Source organism: Salvelinus namaycush, chromosome 1, assembly GCF_016432855.1.
Source record: "Salvelinus namaycush isolate Seneca chromosome 1, SaNama_1.0, whole genome shotgun sequence".
Taxonomy (NCBI): domain Eukaryota; kingdom Metazoa; phylum Chordata; class Actinopteri; order Salmoniformes; family Salmonidae; genus Salvelinus; species Salvelinus namaycush.
The window spans coordinates 40,360,991-40,382,655 of NC_052307.1; the positions used below are offsets into that span (position 1 = coordinate 40,360,991).

General features: G+C 42.8%; 1 protein-coding gene across 1 annotated transcript in view; it reads right to left on the minus strand.

Moving 5' to 3' along the window:
* nos1 (nitric oxide synthase 1 (neuronal)) overlaps positions 1-15,939 on the minus strand; it is a 65,184-nt gene extending 49,245 nt beyond the window's left edge. The window contains exons 1-6 of the mRNA XM_038988428.1: positions 15,203-15,939; positions 9,932-10,061; positions 6,805-6,942; positions 5,048-5,193; positions 3,104-3,266; positions 1,515-1,606 (exon numbers count right to left, since the gene is read on the minus strand). Coding sequence (XP_038844356.1) covers positions 1,515-1,606; positions 3,104-3,266; positions 5,048-5,193; positions 6,805-6,942; positions 9,932-10,061; positions 15,203-15,939 — 1,406 coding nt within the window. The remainder of the gene's footprint in view (positions 1-1,514; positions 1,607-3,103; positions 3,267-5,047; positions 5,194-6,804; positions 6,943-9,931; positions 10,062-15,202) is intronic.
* Between the last annotated feature and the right edge of the window lie 5,726 nt (positions 15,940-21,665).

Consider the following 21,665-nt stretch of genomic DNA (forward strand, 5'->3'; position numbering starts at 1 on the left):
GGACAAAGTTTATTGGTAACTTTTGGGATTCCTTTGTATGCATTTTGAACGAGGGGAACAGGTGGATTACTGAATCAAGCACGCCAACTAAACTGACTTTTTTGGGATATAAAGAAGGACTTTATCGAACAAAACGACCATTTGTTATGTAGCTGGGACCCTTGGGATTGCAAACAGAGGAAGATCTTCAAAGGTAAGTGATTTATTTTATTGCTATTTCTAACTTTCGTGACGCCTCTGCTGGTTTGGAAAATGTTTAATGCTTTTGTACACGGGGCGCTGTTCTCAGGTAATCGCATGGTATGCTTTCGCCGTAAAGCCTTTTTGAAATCTGACAAAGTGGCTGGATTCACAAAGAAGTTAAGCTTTTAAACGATGTAAGACACTTGTATTTTCATGAATGTTTAACTTCATGATTTTTGTATTTCGCGCTCTGCAATTTCACCGGATGTTGTCGATGTGTGCCGCTAGCGGCACGTCTAGCCCAAAGAGGTTTAAGAATTGTGTGTGTTCAATTATTTGTGTCATTGTGGCATTTAAAGCATATTGAAGATAAACAATAGGATTTGAAGCAATAGCCTACCCGTGTGTGGTCAACTATTTCAGCACCATTTTGCACTGCTCTGAGACAAGCATGGGGAATGGTCTTGCTTAATCAATTACATTTTTATTTTCACTGAATCTCTGTTTGGGTATTGGTTAGACTACAATTTGGGTGTGGAAACATTAGCATTATTTTGATCTTAGTACTGTAGCCTACTCCTGACCGGTCACGTTGTACAGCGCCATATTTTCCTAATGGAAACCCCGAGGTTTTTTTTTTTTCTTGGAATAGAAACACCATAAAATTTATCAAATTAATTAGGCAAAATTTCTTAAAATCAATCCCATATACTATGTTCTTACAAAAAAAGGATTTAAATTCTCTAGTACAGCCAATATTGACGACTGTCAAATGCTTCTCAAAGATGCCCTCTGGTGGTCAAACTAGCACTAATGGCAACAATGGCTGACACTGAAATAACGTGCTATAGAATTCTGCGGCAGCCCGCAAGGTGTGCTGCAGTATGAAGCAACTTTTATAGGAAGAACCACTGTATAACAAATTAATTTGACTTAGTGAAAATCTGTTTCTGACCTTTTGTGTATGCTTTCCTAAAACCGAAGTGGGGCTCAACTAACCCCCTCTCTCCTATGATGTTTATTCATTGGGGAGTAAAGACGTGGTGTTATGACGTGTGGTTAGGCTTGGCAGAGCTGTATTGGACTGATGAAGGACTGATCCTGGCTGGGAGTAGAGAGAGAGAGACGCAGTTGACATCGACAGGGAACATAGAGGAACAGACAGGCAGAGGTTCAAGGTGACAGAAGGGGGGAGGGGGGGGTAAACAGAAAGAGACAGAGAAACTGGACTGAGGGAAGAGGGTGACAGACCAGACGAGCAGAGGAAATGACACAGAAAGACAACATTGAGTAAAAGGCACAGGGATAGACACACAGCACTGCCGACTCACCTCAGGTTGCCTTTGTTAGTGGCATACTTGATGTGGTTGCAGATGTAATTGTACATTCCATGAGCCGTTGTGCAGTCTCTGGCATCAAATACCTGTTAGAAAAACATGTAATGAAACAAAGATCCCCGCTGGGCAAAAACTGGTTGAATCAAAGTTGTTTCCACGTCATTTCAACCCCCATCAATGTGAGGACATTAAATAAATCAACGTGGTAAACTGACTACATTTGCTCAACTAAATGTAAATCAAAACTAAACGTTGAACTGACGTCTGTGCCCAGTGGGATACTAAATGCTACCACAGTTTGATTGAGTGCAATGTTGTTTCGACCTGAAGGTCTTCGTCACTCATAAAACAACTCAACACAAAGAATCCAAGGACCTCAGTGAAAGCATGTTGTCATTTACACTATATTGTTAGGGGAAAAAATTGAATAGCGGCATACTCCACAACAGCGTGATTTGATTCCACTTAGATATCACTTTCATCATCAGCGTTTATTTGATTGTTTCACTACTAACGTTTGACCTGCGATGCCTGGCCTGCCTCCATCAACGTGTGTAGCGACATCACAGACAATATGTTGTTGAAATGGTGAAACATCACTCTGCAATGCATTTATTTGAACTTTATAATTCAGTGCACATTCGTCACAGATATTGCTATATTACACAGATCATGAATATTACACGGATCATGACGAGAGGTGGGGAATGTGTTGTGTACCTCCAGCCAAGTTGATTTGCAAAGTTTATCATACTTGATATCATATTGGCTTAGGAAGATTTGATTTTAAAATTAACTGCCCAGCGAAAATCTCACTTTTAAAAGATCATATTCTGTTAACTCATACCCAAATAATGTTGTCGACTCATGTGGCCAAAGCATAAATTTGAAACGATAAAAACACTTCAAAAACCCCACCTCAAACAGCCATTTTCTCATAGAACATGTCATCTCCCTGAGGAGAATGAACTGGCCAATCAGCGGTCTACTTGCATGGATATTTTTTATGACCTGTGTACGTCCACACCATTCTGTTGTTGGGGTACGCCCACACCATTACAACACAGAAAAGCTGATTTTTAAAGCTGCAATATGTAGCTTTTTTGGGTGACCCGACCAAATTCACATAGAAATGAGTTACAGATCTGTCAATCTCATTGAAAGCAAGTATAAGAAACAATAGATCTATTCTAGGTGTGCTATTTCTAACGCTTCCTGTGCTTTGGTTTTTGCGTCTTATTTCCGGTTATGGAAAATATATTTCACAGCGGTTTAGATGGTATAATGATTCTCTACACTATACTTCCTTGTTTTTTCACATACACTGAAATTAGCCTAACTATTAGAAATTTGAGCAACCAAGATATGGAGGAGTGCTTTTTGAATTGTGCATCTTTAACATACTTAATTTTAAAAAAATTGAAGGGAAACTATTTCACTTATATTGTAAGTAATTATAGGTCATATTTAATCAAATTCAGTAAACAATGGGCAGTCACTTTAACATTGAGCATCGAGTTTCTGACCTATAGCTTGTACCACTGAATTTTGCCTACACAGCGCATTTAATCTGAGTTTCCTACCTGTAGTTTGGACCACTGGATGCGTCCTACACAGCGGGCAGCGTTCCTCCAGGCGTGCTTGGCTCCATAGATAAGCTCAGTGTCCTTCAGCTGGTATGTCCCTGAGGCCTCAATCTCCTTAGTCACCTCCTCCAGCCGGTCTACGTGGGCCTTCGAGCCAAACCTGATGCACACAGCCATGAGGACAGAGAGAAGTAACACAAGGACATGTAAAAAGGACTGGATTTAGAGTATTTCCTGCATCACTACAGTGGTAGGCTTGATTACCAACAATGACGTGGGCCTACAGGGAGGAGGTGAGGGCCCTCGGAGTGTGGTGTCAGGAAAATAACCTCACACTCAATGTCAACAAAACAAAGGAGATGATTGTGGACTTCAGGAAACAGCAGAGGGAGCAGCCCCCTATCCACATCGACGGGACAGTAGTGAACAAGGCGTACACATCACGGATAAACTGAAATGGTCCACCCACACAGACAGCGTGGTGAAGAAGGCGCAGCAGCAAATCTTCAACCTCAGGAGGCTGAAAAAATTCGTCTTTTCACCAAAAACACACAAACTTTTACAGATGCACTATCGAGAGCATCCTGTCGGGCTGTATCACCGCCTGGTACGGCAACTGCTCCGCCCACAACCGTAAGGCTCTCCAGAGGGTAGTGAGGTCTGCACAACGCATCACCGGGGCAAACTACCTGCCCTCCAGGACACCTACACCACCCGATGTCACAGGAAGGCCAAAAAGATCATCAAGGACAACAACCACCCGAGCCACTGCCTGTTCTCCCCGCTATCATCCAGAAGGCGAGGACAGTACAGGGGCATCAAAGCGGGGACCGAGAGACTGAAAAACAGCTTCTATTTCAAGGCCATCAGACTGTTAAACAGCCATCACTAACATTGAGTGGCTGCTGCCAACATACTGACTCAACTCTAGCAACTTTAATAATGGAAAATTGATGTAATAAATGTATCACTAGCCACTTTAAACAATGCCACTTTATATAATGTTTACATACCCTACATTACTCATCTCATATGTATATACTGTACTCTATATCATCTACTGCATCTTGCCTATGCCGTTCGGCCATCACGCATTCATATATTTTTAAGTACATACTCTTATTCATTCCTTGACACTTGTGTGTATAAGGTAGTTGTTGTAAAATTGTTAGGTTAGATATTACTGCATGGTCGGAACTAGAAGCACAAGCATATCGCTACACTCGCATTAACATCTGCTAACCGTGTGTGTGACAAATAAAATTTGATTCGATCAAAACATTGTGCACAGATGCTGTCACGACTTCTACCGAAGGTGGCTCCTCTCCCTGTTCGGGCGGCACTCGGCGGGCGGCGGTCTACTAGCCACCACCGATCCCTTTTTCCTTTTCTGTGTGTTTTGTCTTTGGGGTTTTTTCACACCTGGTTTCATTTGCGTTCATTTGTGTGTGTATATATGTACCCTGTTGCCTGCCTAAGTTTGTGCGGGATTAGTCTTTTATTGTGAGGTGCTCGGTTCAGTATTTACCGTTATTTGTTTTCACGGGTTCTTAAGTAATTGAGTGTTGGAACTTTGTTTGTTCCTCCGTGCGTTTGCACGGGTTCTCTGTGGTCGAGGGCGTTGTACCTTTTGATTGTGCCATTCCGGTGTTGGTGGACTTTCTTATTAAAGAAACACGCTTCTCAGACATCCCTGCTCTCCTGCGCCTGACTCCTACACCTACCACCTAGACGCACTTTGTCACAGATGCATGAGAAGCACAGAGAAAGAAATACTCTAAAATAACACACATTTAGAGTACTATTTGAATCAAATGTATGTGAGGAAAAACAAAATGGCATTTGTACTACTGATGGGAATGTTGGCAATGAGGGATGCAGGCAAGTACATCCACAGGTTCTTAAAGTAGCTAAAGTATATGGTTAGTGTAACTTCATTACCTTTTGATGCTGGTGTAGTACTGGTCTATGAAGTCAGTAGCCAGCGGCAGCAGCTCCTCTTTGGTTCGAAATTCGTCTGGCTTGCGGCTCCCCTGGCTAGGTGTCATGATGGACCCGAAACACACACACTCAGAGCAGAGCGGCAACTGAAAGGCAATGTGGACGATATCACGTCAAGGCTCTGATGCCATAAAGCACTGAATTTCCTTGTGGTTTCCTGACGCAGGTCCTTTGTTCAGTTCACATGGATTCCATAACACCTGGAAAGTACTTCTCCCTCCATCTCTTGTTCTCCCTCTATCACGCTCGCTCTCCTACAGACGTATTAATGTAAGACTAAAGTAGAGTAATGCTTCCCACCCCCCCTCGTCCTGTCAGAACAACCAGTCTAGTGTGCTTTACTTAAATGTCATGAAGCCCACTAATTTACCAATCCATTAAATCTGCAATTGGTACATCCATTTTTGGACTTTTAAATGAATGACAGATTATTCAAGAATCAATTGGTATATAACTTATGCCCAATGAGCTTAGTTTCAACTTTTGTACCCCATCATATAAGCTTGCTTTACGTCAAGGTCAATCAACATAGCCTCAAAACATGGTTAAGACTTGAATTTTGATATCATGGATGGTCATTCCTTGCATCTATAGCTCTGTCTATGAATCTGAGAGCAGTTACATTTGTCTAACCCCATCCCTCAGCTTTTTACCAAAAGAGTGGCCAGGTGCCTGCTAATGACTGAATTAGTCATGGAGTCATAGTGGCAGCCTTCAATTGAGCAGATAACACAGACCGGAGAAGAAACGGAAAGAGGCCAGAAGAAAGGAGGAACACAGACAGAGACAGAAAAAAAGGAGACTGATCATCACCCAGACCAACCTTGTATGGTCAGAGGAATACAATTATAATTGAAGTGAGCCGTCACTTTGGGTAGCTGTTAATGCATTCACCAGATTAGAGGCAGAGGAGGACATAGGGAGAAAACGGTCACCCGAGCACAAACCCAGAGTGGAAATTTAACAATAACTCAACAGCGCTGCTGCTAAAATGGGCAGTCTAGTCACGCTGGCTGAACCAACCACCCACTCGCACTGTCCAGCCAGTCAGGTTTTGTCCCAAACCCCCCTTGCCCTGCTCAAACAACCCAGCCATCCAATTCAACATGACGCTCGCTAAAGTTGCAAAGTCCCAGAAGTGCACAATTACACGGCCGGTGAGCATGACTAGGTGACGGAAGGAGAGAGCGAGAAAGAGATATATTAAGAGAGAAAGAGGGAAATGAGCAGAGTCAGAGTGTTAAAAAATAAAACAAAAGAAATCCCTCGCCTCACTACATCCGCTCGCCATAAGGCTCTGAGCATTCATGCCACGCAGCTGTCCTTTATGGCTCAGACAGAACATTCTGTGATATATTATACTATATTCTGAAGACGCACTATTAGAAGCCTATTCATTTGGGATACATAGTAGGCTGTCGTCCGATAAGTTGCAGAAGTAATTAGCTAGGCTGGTGTTACAACACCAAGCCGACGCTGCAGAGTTATCTGTTCAGATCAATGAATAAATGCTTAGGTCTTGCTCTAGGGCGTTGCAGTTAAGCACCTTGTGACAAATGTATTTGTAAGAAAATGGCTAGATAACTACAAACTGATTGGATTGATTGAATGGTTGGTTGATTGGCTAATTGACTAATCGATTGATTGATGAGAGGAAGCCACTGTTCTGCAGACAAGAAGAAAAGTCAGTTCCGTACCTTACTAGAGCTGTGGTGTAGAGTGTCGTTGTAAGTGACTCCAGTCTCCACATTCTTGATCTTCATGAAGCGTGGGCATTTGGAGGGGCTGCCATTCATGAGAGCCTTGTTAGGGGAGATCCTCCCCTGTGCTGGAGGCTGGAGGGATGAGACGGATGTTTAAGAGAATTAATACATTTTAGTCTGTAGAGTAGCGCATAATGTTTCTACTGAGGTGGCCTTTGAACCCACCTCTGAGTGGAGGTTTGAGATAAGAACTTTAGGTAGAGAGGGAAAAGGAGAGTGAGAGGCTGTGTTGACAATTCTGATATTTTGCCACTAATTGGTCTTTTGACCAATCAGATCAGATCTTTGGCAATAAAATTGGCCACAGAAAAAAAAAATATTGGGCTGTGTGTAAACGCAGCCAGAGACCGATAGAGAAAGTCCCTACTACGGACTGCAAATGGGAGCTCCAACATAAGTCCACCAGCAGCATTATTTTCTCAGCCGTCTGAATCCCAATTCTGATCTTCTTGCAATCAATTGGTCTTTTGACCAATCAGATCAGATCTTTTGCCAATTTTTTTATTTTATTTAACTAGGCAAGTTCATTAAGAACAAAATCTTATTTACAATGATGGCCTACCCCGGCCAAACCCTAACCCAGACAAAGCTGGGCAAATTGTGCGCCACCCTATGGGACTCCCAATTACGGCCGGTTGTGATACAGCCTGGAATCGAACCAGGGTCTTTAGTGAAGCCTCTAGCACTGAGATGCGGTGCCTTAGACCGCTGAGCCACTCGGGAGCCAAAAACTTCATAATTGGGCACCTGTGTAAACAGCCAGTGAGAGACAGGAGACACACACCCCCATCAGGTAGAAAGGTAATCAGCATCCTTAACACTAGCATGATTGACTGCTAATTGCCAGCTCCCTCAGCATGTCTATTCTGATGTGGTTATTAAGTGATGATCGCTTGAATGAATGTCATTTACCACAAGTTTGATTGTTGTATTGAATTGATTCTAAAGTGCTCAGGTCTCTCCATGCGGCTGAACCTCAAATCAAAAGGAAATCAATCCCACACCTTGTAATACCGCTCATCATCATCGCTCAAGAGAAGTTATTGCAAAACCACGCGGTGAAGGCACCTCAAACAACGGGCGTAATTGTAGTGCTCGCTGAGGGGATGAAAGCAAAACGTCAATTGAGGCCCATTGAATTTTCAGAGAATAGGAGGGGAGACCGTCTGAATTCATTTGATTCCTCAGAGAGAGAAGTGATTCTGTGCCCATACGAAATGCTCACCCACCCAGCCAGCGATAGGATGCATACAAACGTGTGCCATTGTCATCATCTCCAAGTTCCTCTATACAGAAAGCCTATTGTGCAGCTAGGCCGCAGAAAGAGAGCTTATTACCCCTGTAGTCAAACAGCCAGAGGAAGGCAGACGAGTACAATTACACTTTACATGTTAAGTAGGAGAGAGAACGCGACAGAGAACATGTTCTTAACTGAACATTAAGAACATGAATCGTGAATTGGGGGAATGAAGAAAAGAAAAATGGATCAGTTGACAGAGTTTGACTGGTTGAACTCTTGGATCTATTCAGTGTCATTATGCAGAAGAGCACAGGATAAGAGAACTTCTGCCACGGTGCTACTTATGCTTATCCTGAGGTGCATCAAAGGAGAGCCAAGCGACATCTCCAGAACCCGGTGGCGGTATCGTGACAGAACATTCTGCCACCTCGACTTATTAACCAGTCAATTATACAGTAGAAGCTTTAGCAGTGAGCTCAGCACAAGACACAGCCAGAGTCCAGGACAGTCCTCCCCTAAAGTGAGAAATAATCATTCCAAGCCTATCATCATGTCATCAAGCCCATTCAGTCTTAATGAAATACGAATTTGAACTCTACAACCTTGTCATTTGGTAGTTCTGTAGCCTCCCGTAGGATGGAGAATGACATATTGCACAACAAGTGGATGTCCTGCTTCACCATCATATTATCAAGGAAATATGGAAAATGGCTGAGAGAATCAAAAGGTAATTTATAACAATCATACATTTCTCAGACTTTTTACATGTTAGTCATACACCTCTACACTCTCCTATGAGTCAGAAGTCATGGCAGACACACACACCTACTGTAGGCCATCTGGAAACACAGCTCTGCGTTTACCTACGATGGCGCCAGTACGCCTGGCTGAGACACACACCTCCCCCATCCCCACTACACACACACACACACACACACACACGTATCCCTCCAGACCTCAAAGACCTAAATGGAGGGGACCTCAAAATACCTAATTTGGAGAGGGCCAAATCAGAGGAGAAAGATGAATCAGCTCCCTCTGCAACCACAGCTGCACACATTCATTAGTTCCTTCGATCGTTTCTCTCCATCCGGCTTCATTCACTACGAGGAGCAGGGGGCTCAAGCAGCCCAGCATGCGTCACAAGTGGGTGGATCATCATGGGACCATGTGCGGATTACGACGCAAACGTGCATGTGTAGACGCGCACACACACACACACACACACAACCCAGACCCCTGGCTCTCTCTCTCTCCACTTACAACCAGACTCTCCATATGAGATGGGTAAACTGGCTTTCATGCTCTGACAGCTATCAGCCGGAAGGATCGAACGCCCAGGTGATGAGATCTTGAGCCAAGAGGGGCTTTGCCTTGTTGTTATGATACACATTGACCCGCATTCACAGTCACACTCGTAGAAAGCTCTAAGAGTTCCAAGAACAAGGAACACGCAATGTATAGATTAGGGGGTTATAGAAGCATATGTCATGTGCGACTCTAGGGGGATCACCATGGGCTAGCATGCGCTTACACACACATATGGGAGGATAGGCTTTCACAAGCGGGTTCACTCGAAAGGCATGTAAGTACACATTCATAAAACACATACTTATCAAAAAACGGTTCTTCGGCTGTCCCCATAGGAGAACCCTTTGCGGTTCCATGAAGAATAGTCTGTGTAAAGAGTTCTACCTGGAAGCAAAAAGGGGTTTCCAAAGGGTTCTCCTATGTGGACAGCCAAAGAACCCTTAGGTTCTAGTTAGCACCTTTTTTTTTCTAAGAGTGCACACGCACACAAACATAGTTGAGTGTTTTTACCTCGTCCTTCTCAGAGTAAGGGTTGGTGAGCACCGTCTGCACGTTGTTGTCCTTCCTCCACAGGTCTTCACACACACTGTCCTTATCAGACGCCAGCTGGGGTGACATACCATTTCCCATACCAAGGTCCCTGCAAGGCACATACAGTTCTAGTTCTGTTAAAGGTAGGTGTGTGTGTGTGTGTGTGTGTGTGTGTGTTAACATCTGGTCTTAAACCCACGATTACGTCTTCACTTTGAGAGACGAGATCAAAACATAGATGAAATTCTCCCTTGAACTAAATCAAAACACTGAGAACTTGCCAAACAATTGCGTAACATACAATAACTCATTTACTACTAATACAATGACAGTTGCTGTGGTGACAAACATATAGAAACAATAACACTAACCCCAACTAAAAAGCACTAAGAGAAACAATTCCACTTAAACAACATACAGATGAAGTATATCTAACCAAGATCTATGGGCAAGCAGAACTACATCTAACATCTGGGTCTTTCCATGAAATGAGTCTCTTTCGATATGTTAAGTAGAAATTATGCACCAATATTGAATTGTAAAAGCCATTTAATATAAAGTGCCATTTAATATAGACCACATGGAAAATGTATACTTTTTATATGAATAAAGACTTGCTAAAGTGCAAAAATGATGCATGTTGATATGTACCTCTGACTTCTACAGTAGAAAGATTTTAACCCACTTAACCTGGAGAAATGTTTGGGTTTTCACCATCATTGTAAGGCCCTAATTATTTTGGTTGCTTTGACATTCATTTCTGAAGATTATTTATTTCATTACGGATTCATTTCAGGCTAAAAACAAAAGAAACCTGTCCCTCATTTTAAGGTCAACCCTGTTATGTGGACTGAACTTTACATTTTTTTACATTGAACATCGAATAGTTAAATCAGTGTAAAAGTAGGCGAGCTGGTTCTCGTCTTTTTGGCCATTTCCTGGTGTTTTGTGGTGGAATATTGAGTGGATAGATACAGGCTGGAAATGTTTTAACAATTAATTTAGATTTTTTGTGAAGCTTGCATTACACATAAGCTTCCATTCCCCGTCGCAAGATAATTTATGGCTGATAAAAAAAGAAGAAAAAAATCAAACCTGTTACGGTCAATCCTGTTACTTTATTTGGCACTTAATATAGTAAAAAAAATATATATATGTAACTCAAGATGGGAAAACATGTTTATTACATTGAACATGTGCTATTCATGACAGAGTGTTAAAATGAACAAATTACACTACCCAAATGGGACTCATTTCGTGGAACGACCCATCTATGGCCAAGCAGAGATTAGATAGACAATGGGCTTTTTTCCATGCCTTTGTGTGCAGTGGAAACCCCATTAGATGTGAATAATCACAGCAGCAAACTCATCAGCGTGTGATTTGAGGTTTGCATTGCTTCACAACACCCACACATCTCCTCTCTCATGAGCGCATGTCCACGCTAATTGTAAATCTTCAGTCGCACGTCAGATCATCTCTCCCGCCTTAAAACACACACACACCACAGGGCGCCAAACCATCTCTCCCTCACACTGCGTACAATTAATTCCTCCATTTGCTAAACAACCATATTCATCACCTCCACAATTCTGTAGACCTACCTACTCAGAAACTTTAAAAAACACGAGTAGTTATTATACATTGCATTCCGAAACCATTCAGACCCCTTTTGTTACGTTTACAGCCTTATTAAAAAATATATTACGTAATTTGTTCTTATCCAATCTACACACAATACCTCATAATGACAAAGTGAAAACCAGGTTGAGATTTTTGCACATTTACTCAAAACAAAAAACAGAAATACCTTATTTACATAAGTATTCAGACCCTTTGCTCTGAAACTCGAAATTGAGCTCAAATAAATCCTGTTTCCATTGATCATCCTTAAGATGTTTCTACAACTTGATTGGAGTCCACCTGTGGTAAATTCAATTGAATGGACATGATTTGGAAAAGCACTCACACGTCTATATAAGGTCCCACAGTTGCCAGTGCATGTCAGAGCAAAAACCAAAGTCGAAGGAATTGCCCGTAGAGCTCAGAGACTGTGTTGAGGCACAGATCTGGGGAAGGGTACCAAAACATTTCTGCAGCATTAAAGGCCCCCAAGAACACAGTGGCCTCAATCATTCTTAAATGGAAGAAGTTTGGAACCACCAAGACTCTTCCTAGAGCAGACCGCCCGGCCAGACTGAGCAATCGAGGGAGAAAAGCCTTGGTCAGGGAGGTGACTAAGACCCTGATGGTCACTCTGACAGAGCTCCAGAGTTCCTCTTTGGCGATGGGAGAACCTTCCAGAAGGACAACTATCTCCGCAGCACTCCACCAATCAAGCCTTTTTGATAGAGTGGCTAGACGGAAGCCACTCGGTAAAATTCACATGACAGCCAGCTTGGAGTTTGGGAATGTATTTCCGTGGCAGGGACTGGGAGACTAGTCAGGATCGAGGGAAAGATGAATGGAGCAAAGTACAGAGAGATCCTTGATGAAAACCTGTCCCAGAGCGCTCAGAACCTCAGACTGTGGCGACGGTTCACCTTCCAACAGGACAACGACCCTAAGCACACATCCAAGACAACGCAGGAGTGGCTTTGGGACAAGTCTCTGAATATCCTTGAGTGGCCCAGCCAGAGCCCGGACTTGAACCCAATTGAACATCTCTGGAGAGACCTGATAATTGCTGTGCAGCGACGCTCCCCATCCAACCTGACAGAGCTTGAGAGGATCTGCAGAGAGGAAATGAGAGAAACTCCCCAAATAAAGGTGTACCAAGCTTGTAGTGTCATACCCAAGCAGATTCGAGGCTGTAGTCACTGCTAAAGGTGCTTTAACAAAGTACTGAGTAAAAGGTCTGAAAAAAAACAACTGTTTTTGCTTTGTCATTATGGGGTACTGTGTGTAAATTGATGAGGGATTTAAAACAATTTAATCAATTTTAGAATAAGGCTGTAATGTAACAAAATGTGGAAAAATTCAAGGGGTCTGAATACTTTCCGAATGCACTATGCATAGTTTGTCATTGACTTGGACTTCATTTATTGTAGTGGGTTTCAGGGCTCTTTTAACAAACCTAACGCAATGGTAAATCTTAGCGCTGGCGGTAGCGCTATACTGTAGGTTAAGGGTGTGTTAGAAATATTTTTGCAATTTTTATTGTGGGAATTATGAGCGCAGTAGAGCAAAAGGGCTGGCTTTTTATGAATAAATAAGTTTGAAGCTTGACCTCTCACTGGCCAATCAGAACATGCTCCATGGCACACACAAAATTCAAATTGTGTATTTACTTCTATGTATTGATTTTGTAATCAACTACAATTTTGAACGTTAGTCCGTTATAGCCTAGTTTGTTAAATAGGCTACAGAAACAAAATGTAGGCCTATCCCATCTTTGCTAAATACGTTGAACATGTTTGCAGTCCACATTTTTCTAAGTAATTGAATGGCTTCAGTGTGGAAATATATTATTAAACAGAGCATTCACATTGATATAGGGCCTAGGCCTACTGTAAATTGTGTTATGGCTGACCCATGGATATGCCAAACGTTGTCAATAAGCAAGAGAGTGAATAATTTAAATCAAAATGAAACACATTTGTTTTAAATAGGCCGTCTAAATACTGTTAGGCCTACAGGCACCATAATTGCTCCCTGTGGGTATTTAATATTAAGGCAATGCTGACAATGGAAGGTTTTACGCACATTAACACTTTTCACAGAAGCTGGACAAAGATCCGATATAAAAAGAAAATATCCACTCACCGTTATACTGCTCCCAAATATAAATGTTTTACAAACATACTGGAACCATCTTACAGACCACATTCACACTTCTCCAGAAATAGCAGACGGCCCTAAATTCCATTGCATGCAATCTGGAAGTTCTCATCGTAAAACCAGGATGGATGGTGAATAACTTTGGTTTTTAATCAAATGTAATTAACCAGCCTTCATTATAGCCTATAGGCATACGTCAAGGGTAGCCTACGGAGGGTTTTAGTTTTTAATCATATGAAACGGAAAACAAGCAATTGTTACATGAAAATAAGTTCTAAATATAAGGTCAACCAGTATCATGTTATCTCATGATGGGCATATGGACACATGTAGCCTACATGGATATTTATTTTAAAAATGTACCAACCACGTTAACGCTATGACCTGCTTTTCGCTGGTCTTAAATCTCCCAATATGCGCCTCATGAAATTCTCACTTTTGCGCTTGTTTTCAAGGACACATCAGATATTGCCACCCCTCCCACCTCAACGCAAGCAAGCTGATATTAGACAGGTAAATTGCTGAACCTGGCGTCAAAACGCCAGAGCGTGCTGAAATTGCAAACTAATGTGTTTGGCACTTGCGCCGCCGTAGCGCCAGCCGAAAATAGAGCCCTCGGCGTGAAAACAGCTTTTGGTAAATAGCTCAAGTTAATATGCTGTTCTATTTCAGTTCAACAGCTATCAATTTATTAGCAAGATGATACTGCGCAAATAGTCAGAGATTACAGTGAAGGCCTGCCTTGAGTCAATACCACCATTTCATTTTCTATAATCCTTCACCTCTATTGGGTGCTCTTTGGAGAGCCTCTTTAGTGATTGAGCTTCGCAGTATCTGAACGTCATCATAACCCTAACAAGGAAATCAGGTTAGCTAGCCAAATCTTTCCTGTCTCAAATGCCAACACGTTTTCAGTCTGCCCTTCTAAAATACAGGAGGCATTTAAAGCTAATTTGTGTTTAAGTACCATAGCTTATTTATCAACCACAATAGAATTTCCACAGTGCTTTGTTTTGAGGTAGACTTAAAGTACATTTTACATCCGTTTTCCAAAAAAGCTATGATTCATTTGAGGATGGGAACCAGCAGAGCACACATAGGGGGTTGACGCAGTGCTATTGACAGTAGTATGTACCATGCTCTCTCAGATTTTGATTGGATACATGTACACAGGAGGTATAAGATGTCAGTGTCTACAGTATAATCACTACTGCAGGCCTTTGAGTGGGTTACAGTCAACAATAGGAGCTCTCCAAAGAAAATAACCACAATAATTAGATTGAAACCTTTTAATCCATCTGTCACGGACCAATTGCTCCCTGATGTGAAAAGAAACAAACACACTAGAAATGTAGAGATCTATAATTAGCCTGCAGTAGTATTCTCATTCTACCATCTAACCAACTAAATGATCACTGTGTTGTGGCGTTGTGATGTGCATGTATGGTCGGGTTCAATAGGTCAGCTCACCGGTCCACCTGCACCTCAGCGTCCCTCCTCTCTATGGTCCTCTGTTCCTCTCCGTTGATCTCCCTCTTACTGTTCTTGATCAGCCGCAGCACCGGCTCGATCTCCTTCAGCATGTCGTTGTTCTCCTCCACACCGTTCAGCAGCAGCGCCCCGCGGCCCCCGTCTCTGAGCATTGGATCTTGGGCTGCGATCAGTGCCTGCACCCCTCCCCTCTGGAGCAGGGCCTCTCTGTGGAACGGGGTCACCGAGGGGGAGGACAGGTTCTCGATGGCCCTCAGCTGCTGTGGGTCCTTGCCTCCCTGCCCCGGGCTAAGGGGGCTTAACGGACAGCAGCGCTCGTAGGACTTGGAGGCGGGGAAGGCTGGCCTGGTGACCCTGACGGTCCTCTGATGTCCGTCCCCAGACAGGGTGGTCTCCAGGTGGGTGGTGAAGCCCTCTGGGCCCCTGAGGATGAGGACAGCGTGGCTCTCAGGGGACACATTCTTCAGGGTCTCCAGGGCCCGCTCATAGCTGAGGTCCACCAGGGGCTTGTTGTTGACTGCCAGTACTATGTCCCCCACCTGGACCAGGCCACACTCTTCGGCCGCCCCACCCCGGATCAGGTCGGACACTATGACGGGCGGCTTGCAGACGCGCTGCTTGACAAGGAAGCCCAGCCCACCCACCTTTCTCTTGAAGAGACGCACCGAGATGATGTTGGGCTGCAGCTGGCACACTGTGGGCTCAGACTCCTGCATGATGTCTGGCGGTGTATTTGCACTCAGGGATCTGCAGCATACAGAAGAAGAATTAAGGGAGAGAAGTCAAGTTGTGTTAGTAAAAGAGGACATGGACTTCACTTTGTGATCTATTTGATAGTGTGTTTACAGATGCAAATGTGAGTCAGTATAGAAACATGATATTACACTGAACATTACCGTCTTTGAGTCATTTCAGTTGTGGAGATAATCCAGTATGTTACTGTCTGGGCCCGCTGGCACATACTGACTTCTTGTCAATCCCTTTAAAGCGCTGTCTGTCTAATTGAATGAAAACTGTAGCTATCAATGACTTGTAGCGGTATTATTGAACTAATGATCTGATCCTGGATCAGTAGTGAACTTCTACCTAATCGATTTCTCTCCCTCTGCTCTTCTGGATGTTGTAACATACACACAGTCTTTCAGTTTCTGATTGACTGTTAAGTTCTTAGCTGTAAGGTTGTTGTGTTTGAGCAGTGGAAAGTGCTTTAGACAGTTTGTCACAAAAAAAAACATCAAACCTTGGTAATGTAGGCTATAGTCGTGATCTGTTTGATATAATAACACCGATTTATTTTCTTATCTATTTAGAAATTGTGAGTAAGATAAAGGCTTCAATGCAAGATGACTCATCTTGTTTATATCGATACCCTCGTAAAAACAGCAAAATGAGCTGAGTGAGACAGCAGACAACGTTACACGGCAGATGGGCTGGGTTACAAACAACTTTCAAAACATAGTATACATAGTTAGCAGTGTTCAACACACTTCTCTATTATTTTTTAAAATGCTTTTCAAAATGTTCCAATTGGCTACGTTTATATGACTTCAATAACCCACACAATATGACCATGTCTATAGTTTCTTAATATCATTTCAATGTTGGCAATCCAGCAGAATTCATAACATGGGCAACACTTGATTGCGGTGAGGTGACATGTCCTTGTGGGTGGTAAAGTATCAATAAATAAATAAATAATAATGAGAGCACCAAGGACAGCTCCCTATGGCATATAACCAATCCAGCACCATGGACGTCGCTCATTATCCCTTAGTGTATTACAATTTCGTTCAGGGTTCTCTAGCTTCAGGTAACCATTTTTTTTACGTTTAAATATTTTGACGATTATGTACTGTTTGTGTAACTATAACCAACGGAATCATAAATTTAGTGTTAAATGTTTCTTAAATTACGATCACTTTCCCAAAAATGTAAGTTAGCTGTTCACACGCAGAAATGCCAGACATTGTCCATCTATCGCTTAGACAAAGTGGAAGAACCAGAAAGATCAGTGTTAGTCTACTGGAATTATTTGAAGTTTGGTTCTTTTCATTTTTTTTAATATCCTGCCCATTGGGGAAACCAAAGAGCACTCAACTCGTTCGACTGCTCAGTTCATATTCCCCCGGACACAATGGCAACCCTTCATGGCAATCCCTGATCTTCCTACTTCTCCTCGATCACATTCCCAAATACAGGTGTGCCAAGCTTGTAGCGTCATACCCAAGAAGACTCTATGCTGTAATCACTGCCAAAGGTGCTTCAACAAAGTACTGAGTAAAGGGTCTGAATGCTTATGTAAATGTGATTTCAAATGTATTTTTAATAAATAAGCAAGAATTTCAAAAAATCTGTTTTTGCCCTGTCATTATGGGGCATTGTGTGTAGATTGAGGAGAAAATACATTTTTATACATTTTATAAGGCTGCAACGTAAAACAAAATGTGGAAAAAGTCCAGGGGTCTGAATACTTCCCAAAGGCACTGTACATACCCTAGGCAGAGGTACTCAACCCTACGAGGTCCAGAGCCTGCTGGTTTTCAGTGCTCTCTGATAATTAACTGCACACACCTGGTGTCTCTGATTAGAGGGGAACAATGAATAAAAATACACTGGAACTGGCTTTGAGTTCCAGAGTTGAGTTTGAGGGCACAAGGCTATGGTGTATATAGGCCATGCAACCTAATATTTGTTAGTTTTATGCAGCAAGTGCATCTTCCTATTGCTCTAGTTGTGAAACACACATCTGTTTTCTGATTTTAAAAAACAAAGCTTTGCATGTGTATCAAAGCGGACCTTGGGTATCCAAGGGAGGTGATTGGTGGGAATGAGGAAGACCCATGGTTGTAGAAAAATAGTACTTGATTTATTATAGATGAAAAGTACTAGATGCAATAGAACTTGATTTATTGTAGACTTCAGCAAACATGACGTGACTTGACAAACAGTTGTCCCTAGCAGTAACATCCAGGATACAAAAATGACGGACGACGGAGAGTCTAACCTCAGCCCCTCAATAGGGTTTCTACTGCAGGTAAGAGTAGGATGCTAAACAACATAACTAGCGATTGCCCCTCTTTCAACTCTAAACAGAGCCCAACTCTCCCCCTCACTGGGACTAAAGAGTCTATCAGGACATCTAAAATCAACTGCAAGTACATAAAGGATGCAACAAACATTGTAAAATTCGGGCTCAACCGATTTGAGAGAAAAGAACAGCATGGAGTTAAAATATATATATATAAATATCGTAGCACCTAAAACATGCCCATAATGATTCACCAATGAGAATGTACATTTAATTAGCCAAATTTTACATTGTTAAATAGACCAGGCAATCCTATGGAAAAACGTGATTTAAGTAAAACACATTCATTACTTTAAATAACCATATTTAGTCCAGTACACTATAGTTTAAAAGACAGAGCTGCATTAAGTAGAACATGATTAGAGATAGTACTCAGAAACAAAGCTTGGGTGAGCTGCGAGCTAATTACCCAACTCACCACGCCTGGCTTCAACCTAAGCAATCAACTTGGTAGCAAACATTTAAGGTCAGGCACACCTAAAATGGAGGATAACTATGCATGGCAAGGGACTAGTGCACTTTATCCAAACCACACATGTATATAAACTCAGCAAAAAAAGAAACGTCTCTTTTTCAGGACCCTGTCTTTCAAAGATAATTTATAAAAATCCAAATAACTTCACATATCTTCATTGTAAAGGGTTTAAACACTGTTTCCCATGCTTGTTCAATGAACCATAAACAATTAATGAACATGCACCTGTGGAACTGTCGTTAAGACTCTAACAGCTTACAGACGGTAGGCAATTAAGGTCACAGTTATGAAAACTTAGGACACTAAAGAGGCCTTTCTACTGACTCTGAAAAACACCAAAAGAATGATGCCCAGGGTCCCTGCTCATCTGCTTAAACGTGCCTTAGGCATGCTGCAAGGAGGCATGAGGACTGCAGATGTTGCCAGGGCAATACATTGCAATGTCCGTACTGTGAGACGCCTAAGACAGCGCTACAGGACGGACAGCTGATCGTTCTCGCAGTGGCAGACCACGTGTAACAACACCTGCACAGGATAGGTACATCCGAACATCACACCTGCGGGACAGGAACGCACAATCCCTCCATCAGTGCTCAGACTGTCCGCAATAGGCTGAGAGAGGCTGGACTGAGGGCTTGTAGGCTTGTTGTATAGCAGGTCCTCACCAGACATCACCGGCAACAACGTCACCTATGGGCACAAACCCACCGTCGCTGGACCAGACAGGACTGACAAAAAGTACTCTTCACTGACGAGTCGCAGTTTTGTCTCACCAGGGGTGATGGTCGGATTTGCGTTTATTGTCGAAGGAATGAGCGTTACACCGAGGCCTGTACTCTGGAGCGGTATCGATTTGGAGGTGGAGGGTCCATCATGGTCTGGGGGGGTGTGTCACAGCATCATCGGACTGAGCCTGTTGTCATTGCAGGCAATCTCAACGCTGTGCATTACAGGGAAGACATCCTCCTCCCTCATGTGGTACCCTTCTTGCAGGCTCATCCTGACATGACCCTCCAGCATGACAATGCCACCGACCATACTGCTCGTTCTGTGCGTGATTTCCTGCAAGACAGGAATGTCAGTGTTCTGCCATGGCCAGCGAAGAGCCCGGATCTCAATCCCATTGAGCATGTCTGGGACCTGTTGGATCGGAGATTGAGGGCTAGGGCCATTCCCCCAGAAATGTCCGGGAACTTGCAGGTGCCTTGGTGGAAGAGTGGGGTAACATCTCACAGCAAGAACTGGCAAATCTGGTGCAGTCCATGAGGAGGAGATGCACTGCAGTACTTAATGCAGCTGGTGGCCACACCAGATACTGACTGTTACTATTGATTTTGACCCCCCCTTTGTTCAGGGACACATTATTCCATTTCTGTTAGTCACATGTCTGTGGAACTTGTCCAGTTTATGTCTCAGTTGTTGAACCTTGTTATGTTCATACAAATATTTACACATGTTAAGTTTGCTGAAAATAAACGCAGTTAACAGTGAGAGGACGTTTCTTTTTTTGCTGAGTTTATAACTTTTTCCAGATCAGTGACTGAAATAAGACTTGACTTTAGCTATATTTATTAGATTATACAGAAGCAGGACTGGACAACCGTCTTTACATGCTGTTTGAGGTTTAGGTCATGGTCAAGGTTTCTGGCCATAGGCTTTACATTAGTGGACAAATGACCAAGGTTATTTACAATCTGCGTTCTAGCAAGACGGGGGGGGGTCAATAAAACAACCTTTGATTTCTTATCATTGAACTGGAGAAAAATTGTCAGTCATCCAACATTTGATGTCAGCAAGACACTTGTGAAGGGTATTTACACAAGCTTGGTCTCTGGGTCTGATTGGTTAATAAAGCCGTGTGTCATCCGCATTGCAGTGCACTGAATGTTATGATTGCGGATGATGTCACCGTGGGAAGCATGACAGATAAAAAAAGGATGAGGCCCAGACTGACCCCTGAGAGACACCATAGTGAATAGGTGCTGGGGACCCTACTGAACCACCCATGCTCACTGAGAGACGTCTGCCACAGATATGACCTGAGCCAGTCGAGGGCAATGCTGGAGATTCCCACTCACCTCTCCAGCCGGTCAACAAAGATGTTCAGATCAAGAGTATCAAATACGGCACTGAGATCAAAATAACTCAAATAGAGCATTCACCGACAGACAACAGAAGATCATTACTGACTTTCACTAAAGCAGCGTTCTTGCTTTGAAGTGAGCGGAAGCCAGACTGGAAGTTGTTCATTCTCAAATAAGCCACCTATTGCTAGAAAAAACAACTTTTTGTAAAATCTTGGATGAAAAGAAAATCAAAAAAATACATTTGGAGATGGGTCTATAATTACTCAGTGAGGAGGGGTCTAGATTGGGATTTTTAAGGAGAGGTTGAATCACCGCAGTTAAAGTCAGGGAGCTATTTACAATAGAATGTTGGGGACAACTGTAGGCATAACCTCTGTTAGTCATCTCGAATGGATCACTTCCAAGAGGCAGGAGGTCTTTATGGGAGCTACACTATCAAGGAAAAACTCAAAGGATATTTGAGTAAAAGGAAGCAGTAGTCTTAGTTGCCTCAAGTGCCCCCTGACCAGAAATGATGGTATGGTGCCGGCTACTGTTAATCTGGGATCTAATAGTTTTGTACTTCTCTGTGAAGAATCGTAAAAACTGTTCGCAGAGGTCAGGGGATACAAGCATGTCCAGGCTGTGCCACAACCGGCCGTGATTGGGAGTCCCATGGGGCGGGCTCAGCGTCATCCGGGTTTGACCGGTGTAGGCCATAATTGTAAATAAGAATTTGTTCTTAATTGACTTAACTAGTTAAAAAACGTTAAATTAAAATAAAAACAACAGGTCACGCTCAATTGTTGTAAT